Source organism: Taudactylus pleione, unplaced genomic scaffold, assembly GCF_031769625.1.
Source record: "Taudactylus pleione unplaced genomic scaffold, aTauple2 ptg000016l, whole genome shotgun sequence".
NCBI lineage: Eukaryota > Metazoa > Chordata > Amphibia > Anura > Myobatrachidae > Taudactylus > Taudactylus pleione.
In genome coordinates, this window is record NW_028284418.1 from 48,341,201 (window position 1) to 48,354,295 (window position 13,095).

At 41.7% G+C, this 13,095-nt stretch overlaps 1 protein-coding gene across 10 annotated transcripts in view; it reads right to left on the reverse strand.

Annotated features, from left to right (window-relative positions):
• Positions 1-2,880: 2,880 nt before the first annotated feature.
• Positions 2,881-13,095, reverse strand: part of MYPN (myopalladin) — a 243,536-nt gene continuing 233,321 nt past the window's right edge. For all 10 annotated transcript variants that reach the window (XM_088476231.1, XM_088476311.1, XM_088476302.1 and 7 more), the window contains 4 exons: positions 9,643-9,850; positions 6,650-6,815; positions 5,139-5,272; positions 2,881-3,594 (listed from right to left, as the gene is read on the reverse strand). In XM_088476231.1, coding sequence (XP_088332357.1) covers positions 3,422-3,594; positions 5,139-5,272; positions 6,650-6,815; positions 9,643-9,850 — 681 coding nt within the window. In that variant the 3' untranslated portion in view covers positions 2,881-3,421. The remainder of the gene's footprint in view (positions 3,595-5,138; positions 5,273-6,649; positions 6,816-9,642; positions 9,851-13,095) is intronic.

A 13,095-nucleotide genomic window follows, 5' to 3' on the forward strand; every position in this document is an offset into this window, starting at 1 on the left:
TTGTCTGTATATAAAGAAGATGGCAGCAAGGCTGGCTATCACAGCCTGGAATTACTTTGTCTAATCCCACTCCGATGTGTTATTTCCACCCATTCAGTGGCGCATGCAGGGGGAGTTTTTGAGTACCCATAAATCCCCTGATCAGGTCCGACTTCTAATTGAATTTGCCTCTAAATGTCAGAGGTTTTTATAACTAGCACACTTGGGTAGAAATGGAAATGTTTGTAGAGGGAGGTTTCATATTTGTTTTAGTGCATCCATAATTTCAAAAGAAATAATGGCACATCTTTGGAAACACAATTGAAATGAATGGGCCCAATCATGTAAGAGAGAGTTTTCGTTTCTTTATTTTTGTTTATTTTCACAATCAATTTACTAAATCAATATTTCATACATTATTATATTCTTTACTTATCATTGAAGATCAGGTAATTTCAGCCATTTTAAAATTTAAGTTTTTTTCTTTGTGGGGGTGGGTGGGTGGCATTTGAAAGTTGGTAATTTATAGGTTGATCTGCCTTTAATAAAGTGTTTAGGGAATTGACCTGTAAATTATTACTATTATCCTGCATATAGACTTTACTCCTTCAACATATCTACGGTCTACCTACTTCAGTATTTAGCCTTATTATTTGTTCTTTACCTTCCACTAATATATTTGAAGAATGCAATCGCAAAATTATTTATTGATTTATACAATCAGTTATATTGTTTCTTTGGCCTCTTTTAGATTAGCTCTTTATATGATTTTATCCTCCTCTATTTGGGCCTATCTGTATTTCTTATATGCAGTTTTCTTAGAACTGCACTGATGTGAACATCAGTATAATACCAATAACATATTATAGGATATGTTCAAATACTACATTATTTCTCAAATAGTGATGCAAATTCAAACCTTAATTCACATAACAAAATGATGCAGGACTGACATGAAAGACTAAGGGGCTATTTATCAACTCCTGCACTTTCCTCCTGATAAGTAGAAATTCGAATTGTAGCATACTGCAGCTATAAGAAATGATTTTTCTCTACAATGTATTAATAGTTTATTACAGATACACGGGCTGAGATCAGAACACGTCCCTGTGAAGAATTAAACAAAATGACTATTTGCACAATCGCTTTACTTCCAGGTACGGACCAGGTAGTGTTATTGCACAAGCACCGACATTGGGCATGCACGTGCAAGTGTTAGCTAACGGAGAGGGATTGCTAATGTAACCTAGAGACTAAAAGTGCTAAAGATGGTGTGAGCTATCAGGGGGAAATTTTGCAGCAGTCCCCATAAAAACTATTGGGGATACCTTTGTGATTGGCAGTGCAGGAACAGCAGCATGTATCTCAGATATCTGCTCAAATACCATCAGAATACATGGAATCGGTATGTTATAGTGCCGGACAGAAAAAATATCGACGCCGGAAGGCCAGCATATGGAGATCCCGACGGGGTAAGTATAAAATCTATCCCTAAACCTCTCCCTCCCTAACCCTCCATTAGGGGAGCCTAACCATAACCTTCCCCCCCTAGTGCCTAACCCTAACCTCCCCCCAGGGGTGCCTAAACCTAACCCCCCCTCCCCGCACCCTAAACCTATCCCTCCCAGGGGGGTGCCTAACCCTAACCTTCCCCCGGAGGTGCCTGACCATAACCCCCCTTCCCCTAGCCTAACCCCAACCCTCCCGGGGGGGGGTGCCTAACCTTTAGTCCCCCCAAGAGACCCTAAACCTAACCCTCCCTCCCCGCACCCTAAACCTATCCCTCCCAGGGGGGTGCCTAACTCTAACCTTCCCCCGGGGGTGCCTGACTATAACCCCCCTTCCCCAAGCCTAACCCCAACCCTCCCGGGGGGGTGCCTAACCCTAAGTCCCCCTAGGAGACCCTAACCTAACCCTCTCCCCCCCGCGGGTATCAGCTCCCGACGCTCAGCCTACCTACGATCGGTATACCGGGCGTTGGGATTTCATCAAGAGGCTAATGATAGGCATTGGTATTTAGACACCTATCATTAGTCCCATGCTGGGATTTCACTGTCGGGAAGCCGGCAGTCGGCATTTAGACCGCTGGCTTCTTGACTACATACCTAATACATTCAGAGAAAAGTTAATTAATGTGTAAAGTTTTCTAATGATTATGTGCAAAAACTATTTAATAAATAGGCCCCAAATTCTGCTCTGTCATTTTTGCTTATGAACACCAAAAGTGTGTGTTATCTGTATACAAAAATCACCCAAAAATAAAGATTCTGCTCCCGTTGGTGAAATGCCTGCTAACAGCCCTTAGAATTCAGCAGCCAAATTACACACCACAAGTGGCGGCTACTACCCTAATCCATGAGGGGGTTGCCTGCAGTCCTGCCAGAGTGAGTTCCGGACTGTTTGTGCATGTGCAATGGATCTGGCAGGTGCCGCTACCGGTGCATGTGTACAAAAACTGGCTTCTAGGGACTGCATCAGCTGCAGTCCCTAGAAGTCAGGTAAGGCTGACGTTATAGCAGAGGAGCAGGTTCCCACTGAAAATGCTTCTCTGCTAATTGCAGTCCCAGGGGAAGAAAATATGTCCCACTGGGACTGCCTGCCTGGTGCTTGATTAGCAGTTAGTGCTTCCAATGTGAAGCCACTACCACTGCCAGGGAAAACACCCAATGCACATACACACTGGTTAGCTTTATAGGGGATGGAGGATTTTACTGGAGAGGCTGCAGCCCCTAGGTAAAATTCGCCACTCCAACCACCATCGCACCCCAGTAGTTTATAAATATCACAAAGGATTATATACAGTAACATATCCTCAGTTGAACAGCTGCAAAAAAAATAAGGTTAAATAACAAAACTGTAAATCGTGATTGAAAAAAGAAAGAAACCAAATGACCATAGAAAGAGTCTAAAAATGCACAGTTTGTTGCCATTTTATTCCATAATATATCTATATTTTCTCTTAATATAGACAAGCTATCAATGTTTTAAATACTGGGAGATGGCCGTTAACTTAAAGCATCTACAGTGTCTGGTAAATACAAATGATACATACACATTGTAATATTAATAGAACATCTATTGATCTTTATACTGCCTAAGAACATAAATTATTAAATAGGGTAAATACACAGCATAATCATGATCAAACAGATCACACGGTCAGTGACACAGCTACAGAAATCTGTGCATATTACTGGTGCGCCCAACTTATATAAATGACAAATGTGCCTTAACCCCTTCACTATCTGGATGGGCAATGATGCCTAGAAGACCCACATAGGATTAAAAAGTTTAAATATTCTACTTCCACGTATTATGCATTGGGGAGGGGGGGAACGAAAATCATAGATTATATAGAAAATAAAAAAAGAAAAAAAAATGGTTTGTAAACTTTCTGCTGTCATTTTCTTCACAGTCTTCGTGGTACTGCAGCCAGTTCTATTCAAAGCTCTTCACTTTCCACCACTTCGCGGGCTTGAGACATAAAACTCAATGGCATTTCTGCAGAAGGGAAAGGGCTCAGGATATCCAGGCTTGGAACAGAGAATGTTGAGTAGCGAGACGTGGTAGGTCGAATCTTTTTAATTGGTTGAGGAATTTGCTGGTGCCATTGAGCTATGAAAAGACATGAAAATAAATATATGCGTGATATAGTATTAATTGTCATACTGGATGGATTTACAATAATGTCTGCATTTCATTTTGTTCATTTATTTAGGGACAAAACTATCCACGGGGGGGAGAAGATTTACATGCAGATTAAAAAGGGACAAGAGCAAATGCTGCCCTTGGGCCTGATTCGGAGTTGGACACAGCGACGATGTTGGACACAATCGAGCAAATTGAGGCGCACAGGAGATGCATGGTCTCTGAAATGTATTGGGTGTTCCTGGGCGATGGCTTAATAGATACATGGAGATGGTCCATTTTAGTAGCGTTTTATGGGAGTTATGGGATAGTGGCTGCCTACAGATGCAAAATTGTTAAAATAAGAGGCCATATTCAGGCGCATAGTCTGCATCTTCCATAGGACAGATGCAAGTTTTGATGGTGCGATCCAAGACATGTTCAGCATGCACGGAACACCTCAGTCCTCGCACACTCAGACGCATGTATGTACAGCAGGGAAGGGCTTGGTTACGTCACTTGCATAAAGTGGTAGTGAGGCTACTATAGGCTAACACCATCTGCAGATAGCACCAGCTGCCAGGGCCAAGCGCTGTAATGCTTTGTACTCCGGAGTTTGGTAAATTCCACAGCAAAATGGGAAAGGAGGGACTGCGGAAGATATCGGAGATATTTGCTGCCGCCCCTCCTTGTTAAATCCTGGGGATCCTTAATATTTGTGTGTACCCCCCAAAAAAACTGGTGTATCCAGGGGATATCCCACAAATATTGTGTAATAAATATGCCTCTTAGTGTTTGTATAAGGAATTTCTTTGTATTAGCATAGTAACTGTAATGAGCTGTACATAATTAACTGATTGATGTATGATTGCTTAATGAACAACTTAACATTTTGCCTATACATTTTCAATTTGCACATTTTTATCCATAATAAAGGGGCTGAAGTTGGCTGATACATGTAATACAGTATGCGAGTAGTCATACAGTAAATACCAAGTCTTGTTTATTCACAGTAAAATGTTTCCTTCATTATGGACCTGATATGGATTCAGACGCGGCCATGTTGGTGTCTGCCTCTATTGGCAGTCTCCCATCTGTGACTTTAGGCTAATGCTGCTGCAAAGCCCTTCACCGCTCAGGAACGCTCAATACATTTTCAAAACATATCTGAGGCTCTGCCTCTCCCGTGTGACTCAATAGCAACTGCGAGACCATGCCCATGCCATCTGGGCACATACGGAGTGTGCCTTAGACACATGCACAAGCTAGAAAACATTGCTTCATCGCGTCCGACATCACTTCTGCATCCGGCTTAGACTCAGCACCTAGAAATGTAGTGATCCATTGCTTAGAAGAGCGAGAGAGTAGAGAGCACTAGTATCTGCCTCTGCAGTCTGCATGTCAGATATACACCAGACTGGGATTTATGGATTATTTAACAACTACCATTATTTCACCCTGTTTAATATATAGACATAGTTTTCATCTTCTAAACTGTACATTTCATCTATTAGCTCTGTATCCAAACCTACCATATATGTCAAGTCTAGCAGTGCAGGACACAATTCCTGCCTCGTTCTTTGCTGACAACGTATACCAACCGGCATCCTCTTTCCTGGCCGGCTGGATGAGGAGACACACGTATCCCGTGGTATCCTGATGCATACTGCAAAATGCAAATAAAAACAACACATTTATCACAAATTATTAGTAAAAACTTAAAAAGGATGAAAAACACAATTGTGGGTCAATTGTGAAATGGCAAAAAAGATTATTTACTGCTATGAATTTAAAAAGCTTGGGGTAAATGCAATAGCCAGTGAGGGAGCCCTACTCATGACCGACAACACAGTAAGGGCCTCATTTATCAATGTGTTTTATCATTCACAATGGTGCAGATGTATGAAGCTCTGGAAAGTGATAAAGTGCAGAGTGATAACCGTCCAGCCACTCAGCTCCCTACTGTCATGTTAAAGGCTGTGTTTGAAAAATGTCAGTTGGGAGCTGATTGGCTGGTCCTTTATCACTCTCCACTTTATCACTTCACAGACCTTCATACATATGCCCCAATGAGTGATAAAACTCGCTGTATATGATAAATGGTGCTCCAGCCAATCAGCTCCCAACTGTCATTTTTCAAACAGATGACAGTTGGGAGCTGATTGGCTGGAGCACCATTATACACAACAAGTTTTATCACTCATTGTGAAAGATGAAGCTCGTTGATAATTGAAGCTCCTAGCAAGCACCCCATGATCAGCAGAGCAGTTAATGCACAAGGGCATTCTGTAGTCAGGTGCCACCCATTTTTGTCACCCCTATATGCATGGGAGCAAGTCTGGGAGTCTGGGGGAGCAGCAGAGGAACCTAGCACTGCCCTGGACATATATGTACATATTGGTCTCCTCATACACTGGACAGTGTATCATTATACAGTATTAATAATTAACCCTAGTGATGGTCTATAGCAGTGCACCCCTAACAGTGCATGTTTTTCAATATATCCTAGTTGGTGCACAGGGGTATTTATAGATCCACAGGTGGTGCTGATTATTTCATTTCTGATACTGAGAAGCACATGCAGCAGCACTAGTAAAATTCTATTTTATTACTATTTCTATTGTGGTCATGGACTGGGCTGGGGAGGGGGGTTTCCAGCCAACCAGAAACCCCCCTGTGTTTGCCTATGTCATTGCTGCTACATGCTCCTTCCTCTCTGTCACGCCTGTTTGTCTGCCCCTCCACTCTAGAATGTAAGCTCTTGTGATCAGTGCCCTCAAACCTCTTGTGCTTTTCACCTACTTCTTACTCTCCACTAGGGCACCTAACACTTGGTTGCTTATGCTCTGTTGCTTATAGTATTTGGGTGTTATGGTTGCCAATGTAGCAATGTATATTATCCATATCCTTGTCCTGCATTGTATTGCATTGTACTGTAAGTCACTTATTCGTTTATGTACTTTGTAAGGCGCTGCGGAACACTTGTGGTGCCATATAAACGATGATAATAATAATAATAATAGCAACACAATTAGTACAGCACCTTATCCTTTGTTTGTGGGCTGGAATGGTTTCATTGTCTTTCTTCCAGTAAAACACTGGGGGAGGCATCCCGACAACTCGACTCTCCAACCTGACTGGGTGGCCCTCTGGCACTCCACAGTTCTGCAGTTTCTCCAAAAATATGGGTGGTTTCTGCATTTCCTTTGCTGAAATGTAAAGAAAATACATAATAACAGCAGCTAGTGCAGGTCTGAACATACCCAAGTTTTGTCATCTGTTTCAGAAATGTCCTCTCCATTGCTGTGAACTCACAGTTTGCTTAGAACTAGATAACATTTTAGACTTGTACATCAGTTGACTTGACTACTGTCATGACTGTGGTTTAATCTGGAATAAGGAAACTAATACAGTACTATAAGAAATGAATTGTTTTAATCATGTAAAGTCCCTGTGTGTAAGTAATTGTGGGGTCAATAGATGCTGAAATTCACTCAACTCTGTGGGGTATGTCATCCAGCTGGATTGTTTGTACCAGGGGTGTTTCTAGAGAGGAGGGGGCCCGTGTGCAATCTCCGATACGGGCCCACTCCTCTCTGTCCAGTGGCCGGCAGCGCACTGAGTTGTGCGCGGCCAGTGCCGGAATTATAGACTCTGGGCACCAGAGTGCGCCCAGAGTCTATAGAGTATGCACAGGCCACAGTGAAATTGGCCGCAGCGACGGCCATTTTCCAGTCGTTTTTACAGCGTCGGACCCCCGCTACGACGTGTGACTCCGGAGAGGTAAGTATGCTATGGGTGCAGGGTATGCGGTGCGGGGCCCCCCCTGAATCCAGGGGCCCGTGTGCCCCGCACACACTGCGCCCATTATAGATACAACCCTGGTTTGTACCAAGATAAGATCAGCCTGTTACATATGTTTTATGGCCCAGCCAAGATGCTGTTCCTACAATAGTTGTGGTTCCTTCAAGGGCATTATGTTATTTCCTGTAGGGAAGATTAGCAGATTTGTAATTTGTGGAACTTGTCGCATGGCAGCTACATTATCAACCATAGATACAAGAAGTATAAAGATACAGAATGATGCATATTCTGAAGGACTTCTCAGTATAGTATACACACATTTAGGGCCATATTCAATTAGCCACAATATTTTTGCCGCTGACGGGAGAATCTAGTTTCCGCCTAAATCGCGTGTTTTGGACACGGAAACTTATTGGGTGCGCCCCCACTATTCGCCCTATTCAATTCCAAAGGATGAGAAAACGTATCCCGGCGATACTCAAACAGGCGAAAAGTGCTGTCAAAAATGGGGAAATCAGCCTGACACTCCACAAAAGATGCACCAACATTGGGGATCAATACAGATGTCCCTGAATAGCCCTACTGAAGCTATTTGGGGTAATTAAGTGCTGTCAATTGCCTCTAATTAGCATCTTTGCACAAGTGGTGAAGCATAGCATTAAACAGTTTTTTGTAGAAAATAAGTAGTCCTGTCAAAACGCACCTTCAGCAAGCACCTGCAATCCATAAAACACCTTCCCCATACTTGGGGACCCCCCAGAAATCTATTTTGCTAGTTTTTAAGTTTGTCCCCCAACTTTGAACTTTTTCACCCCCAAAATGAATGTACATTTGAGATCTTCGAAAATCTTTTTTTTTTTTTTTTTTTTGACACAGCTTATCTTTGGGGGCCTGTCCCAAGGGTGCAGGGGGGTTTCCCGAAATCTGCGCCCCAAGATCGCAATTCTGCATTTTTTTTCCGCCTGCTATTCATACGCGAATCTTTTTCGCCTATTTCATTGGTGAAATGATGTAATCTGCGATACTTTTCCGCGGATTCGGACTTTTCGCCGCTAATTGAATATGGCCCTTAGTGAGAGTGAGAGGAAAGCGAGGAAGAGAGACTGTATAGAAATGACTAAAAGGAAATCTGTCAATTCTTGGGGCTTAGGGCCTGAGTCAGAGTGGTAGACTAATGCAATCACAATTGCGAATTTTGATGCTTAGCAATTGGTAAAATATGCTAATGCATCAGCCAGCGGAATTCATATTGAGATGCCTACTGGAGCCCTTGCAGCTGCCCGCAACTACATACACAAACGTAGCATTGGACGCAGATCCTGGAAACATTGACTTCTCCAGTGAGTCGATGGTCACTCAGAATGGCCGTGGTAACTGAGACACTGGAGCTTTGTTCTCTGCGTGCGTTATCGTAGATGCTGGATAGTACAAGTCCAGGATACAGCCCCGACACGCCCACGTTTTGGGCAGAATGCCCTGTAGCCACCCACAAAACGGTCTCTGTCAATTAAGTGCAAGTGAATCCTCACAGCAAGCTTGATTGAAATGAATTTGCCACGCGTGCACAATGCGGCTGTGACACATGCACAGACCACCGATACTCGCTCAACTGCATGAAAATTGGCACAGTGTCCAACTCTGAATCAGGCCCCTAGTCTTCTAATCATGAACGGTCCAGACCTTCTAGCCTTCACCAGGTGTCAGAATTACATGAATGAATTTGTGATTACTATTTGTTTTGTTTGTGTTTTTAAATACATTTTTTAGTGTGCCAAGGGATCAGTTACAATGCAGAAAACAGTAAAGTAAGGAGACAACACAAGTTTTTCAATTGTAAAAGATAAGGGAGACTAAACAGCACCCAGTGCCGGCCACGTCCCCTCAGTGCACCCTGCTAGCCAGATACAGAACATTTTTACAGATTATGCTTACTGAATGTTATAGTATTTATAAATAGTGTGTGTGTTATTTTTTTTTCTTTATGTACACTTAACATGTTCCTTATGGGGAATCTTTTTTTTTTGTTTGTTTGTTTACTGTACTTTTAATTGCATCAAAATGTGCTTACATGAAATACATTATCTTAGATAATTCAGGAACCTAAAACTCCCTCTCCGCTGCATAGAGGTCCGGATGATGAAATAACCAATGTTTCTGGGGAAGGTGTAAGGGGGAACATTGTTTCCTATGTACCGAACCCTGCTTACGGCATCACATGACATTCATACTTACCCATAACACTGAGCTCCAGGCTGAATGAATTTTGCCCCGTCTTATTCAAAGCAATGCAAGTGTAGGTCCCAGCATCAGCTTGAAAGAGAGGGTCAATAAGAAGCGAGTGAATTCCATTCTCCCTGATCAGCATTTTGTGGGTGAGATCTGGAGTAACAGGTTTCCCATTGAGAAGCCACATAATGTCTGGTGTTGGCAGACCACTCACCTGTTAGTACAAGTAATGACATAAAATATGACATACAGAAATTAAATTAAATTTAACATAGCTTCCCTACATACAATATATGTTGTGCTTTTTCATATGTCACGCTAAGTATTACATGTGTATTGCTCAACTTGGTTAACCCAACCCTGTGTCCTGATAGAATGGGTATGAAATACCGGCGGGGCAGTACAAATCCTGACAGCTGAAGATCCCGACGGAGGGTGGTAAGTACCCTATCCCTCCCCTTTCCCCCCAAACTCTAACCTCCCCAGGGGGTGCCTAACCCCAACCCCTCCTTCCCACGCCCTAAACCTAACCATCCCGGGGAGGATGCCTAACCCTAATCCCCCCTCCCCACAGCCTTACCATAACCCTCCCGTGCGGGGGGGTGCCTGACACAAATTTCCCCCCGGGGGTGCCTAGACCTAACTCCTCACTTCCTCGGGGAAATGGACAATACTTACCCATCTGGATGATCAGGATTGCGGCGATTCGGGATGCTGACGCCGGTATTCTGTTCTTCTTTGGGATATCGGCGTTGGCATTATGCCAGGCGGTGGGATTCCGGCGTTGGTATATTGACGGCCGGCATCCCGTCCGTCGGCTATATAACTACATCCCGTCCTAATTACTACAACAATATCAACTTATTTCTGCTAGATGAAAAAGAAACCCTCTTAATACTTTATATCCTCCTCGACCTCTCAACCTCTTTTCTATCCCATGTGTCCAATTGTATCTCTACAATATACAATATCAAAATAAGTTATTAGGCGCAATACACACCAAATATGCAGCATGTTTATTCAGGGGAATGAGTAACACTTAAACTCAAATACAGTATATATCTAAAAAAGGTATGAATACAACACAGCGCTACTTGATGTTAGATGTAGCTATAAATCAATATAAACTAATTAGGTGCGCAATATACTCAAAATGAGACTAAATATAACTGCAAATATTCACATTTATTTCATAAAACAAAAAAGCAAATATCAATACAGAATATTAATAAAAAAAAACATAAATATGGTACAGAATAACATAATTAAAAAACAAGTATATGCAGGGATCTTTCCATTCATACCATGCTAGGCATTGGTGTGTGTAAACTGTGTGTTTAAGGAGCCATCGTCCGGATCTAGGCTGAGTTCCACAGTACACCATGCAGCGTTCAGCCCTTTTGAAGAATGGTGTTCCAGAAGTCCCGTATTTAGAATGCCATGGCTGTCGCACAATGCATTTCAAACTGATGTCCTTCCTCAAGTGTGGATGCCATGACAAGAAAAGTACTGCCTTTTAAATGTAAAAATATCCCGCCTGTTCCGTTACCGGAAATGACGTCTGAATCCGCTGCGTCACCTTCCCGGAAGTTGCTCACCGGAAATGACGCTTGCATTCCACCATGATTGAGGAAGTGATGTTCATCTGTCCTGCCGGAAGAAAGTGACTTGCGTCCACCAGACATGCTATAGAGTGGGAAGCATATGGCAAAAACTTTCCATCTCAGGACAAAGATCATTTGTAATCCATATGTTTTGTTGTCTTGCATTCCAGGTGAATAAATTAATACAAAATAACACTCCGTTAGGGTCATAATAGTTGAATATTGTAACCATACACCTTCCTTACAAACAAGTGTAGTACTTCATTCCTACTACAGTCCAACCCAACCCTACTTCAACAAAAATTAGGGGATAATTATTAAACTTGCGGACAAAGGCGGGGCCATGGTAATCATGGATAAAAAAGACTATATTGAGGAAATCAACAGACAAATCAATGACACCACCACTTATTAGAAATTAAGAAGTGACCCAACAAATAGGATTATGCACAAATTAAAGGAGTTGACAGATAAAGCACTTGAATCAGGAGTCATTAACACAAAAGAAAGGGATTTTATTAATATAATAAATCCAACCACTCCGACCATCTATGTGCTCCCAAAAGTGCATAAAAATGCAGAAAAACCTCCCGGGAGACACATCATTTCTGCGTCCAATAGTATCACGTCAAACCTATAAGCAATTGTAGACCATTATCTGCAACCTCTGGTAGTTCAGACAAATTCCTATTTGAAAGATACTGGTGATATCTTGAGAAAATTAGAGGACATTGTATGGAGTGAGGACTGTGCATTAGTGACGGAAGATGTCAGCACTCTATACACTATCATAGATTGGAAATTGGACGCAAAGCAATTATTTTTCATCTGGATAAAATAAATTATACAAAGGAACTTAATGATTTTATTAGAAACAAATTTATTAATTTTAAATAATAACTATTTATTTTTTAATGGATGTTATTACTTGCAAATTTTAGGTACCGCAATGGGCACCAGGTTTGCGCCGAGTTATGCTGATCTTTTTATGGCCTATTGGAAGCACCTTACGATTGAAGCATACAAAATCACTTGCGCAAACCTGGTGTCCTGGTACCATTTTATTGATGATAAAATTTTTCTTTGAAAAGGTGAAATGGAGGTTCTAAATCAATTCTGTGAACAATTAAATACCAATGATTTTAATATTAAATTATTATTCAACATTAGTAAAACGGAATTGACTTTCTTGGACTTAGTAATTTATATCAAGAATAACAAAATTTGTTCTAAGACGCATAGAAAAAACACAGATTCTAACTTTTATATAGATATTTCAAGTGAGTATCATAACAGATGGCTAAGAAATATCAGGGCAGGGCAGTATAAAAGATTGAAGCAAAACTGCACAGAGACAGATACTCTCCTGTCTGAAATAAAAATGATGGAACAAAAATTCAAAAATAAAGGCTATTCGACAAATATCTTGGAGAAAGCGTGGCATCCACGCTTGTGGAAGGACATCAGTCCGAAATGCATTGTGCGGCTGCCATGGCATTCTAAATACGGGACTTCTGGAACACCATTCTTCAAAAGGGCTGAACGCTGCATGGTGTGTTATGGAACCACGCAGCCTAGATCCGGACGACAGCTCCTTAAACACACAGTTTACACACACCACGTGCCTGATATGGTATGAATGGAAAGATCCCTGCATATACTTGTTTATTAATAATGTTATTCTGTACCATATTTATGTTTTTTTTATCAATATTCTGTGTTGATATTTGCTTTTTTTTGTTTTATGAAATAAATGTGAATATTTGCAGTTATATTTGGTCTCATTTTGAGTTTATTGCGTACCTAATTGGTTTATATTGATTTATAGCCTACATCTAACATCAAGGAGCACTGT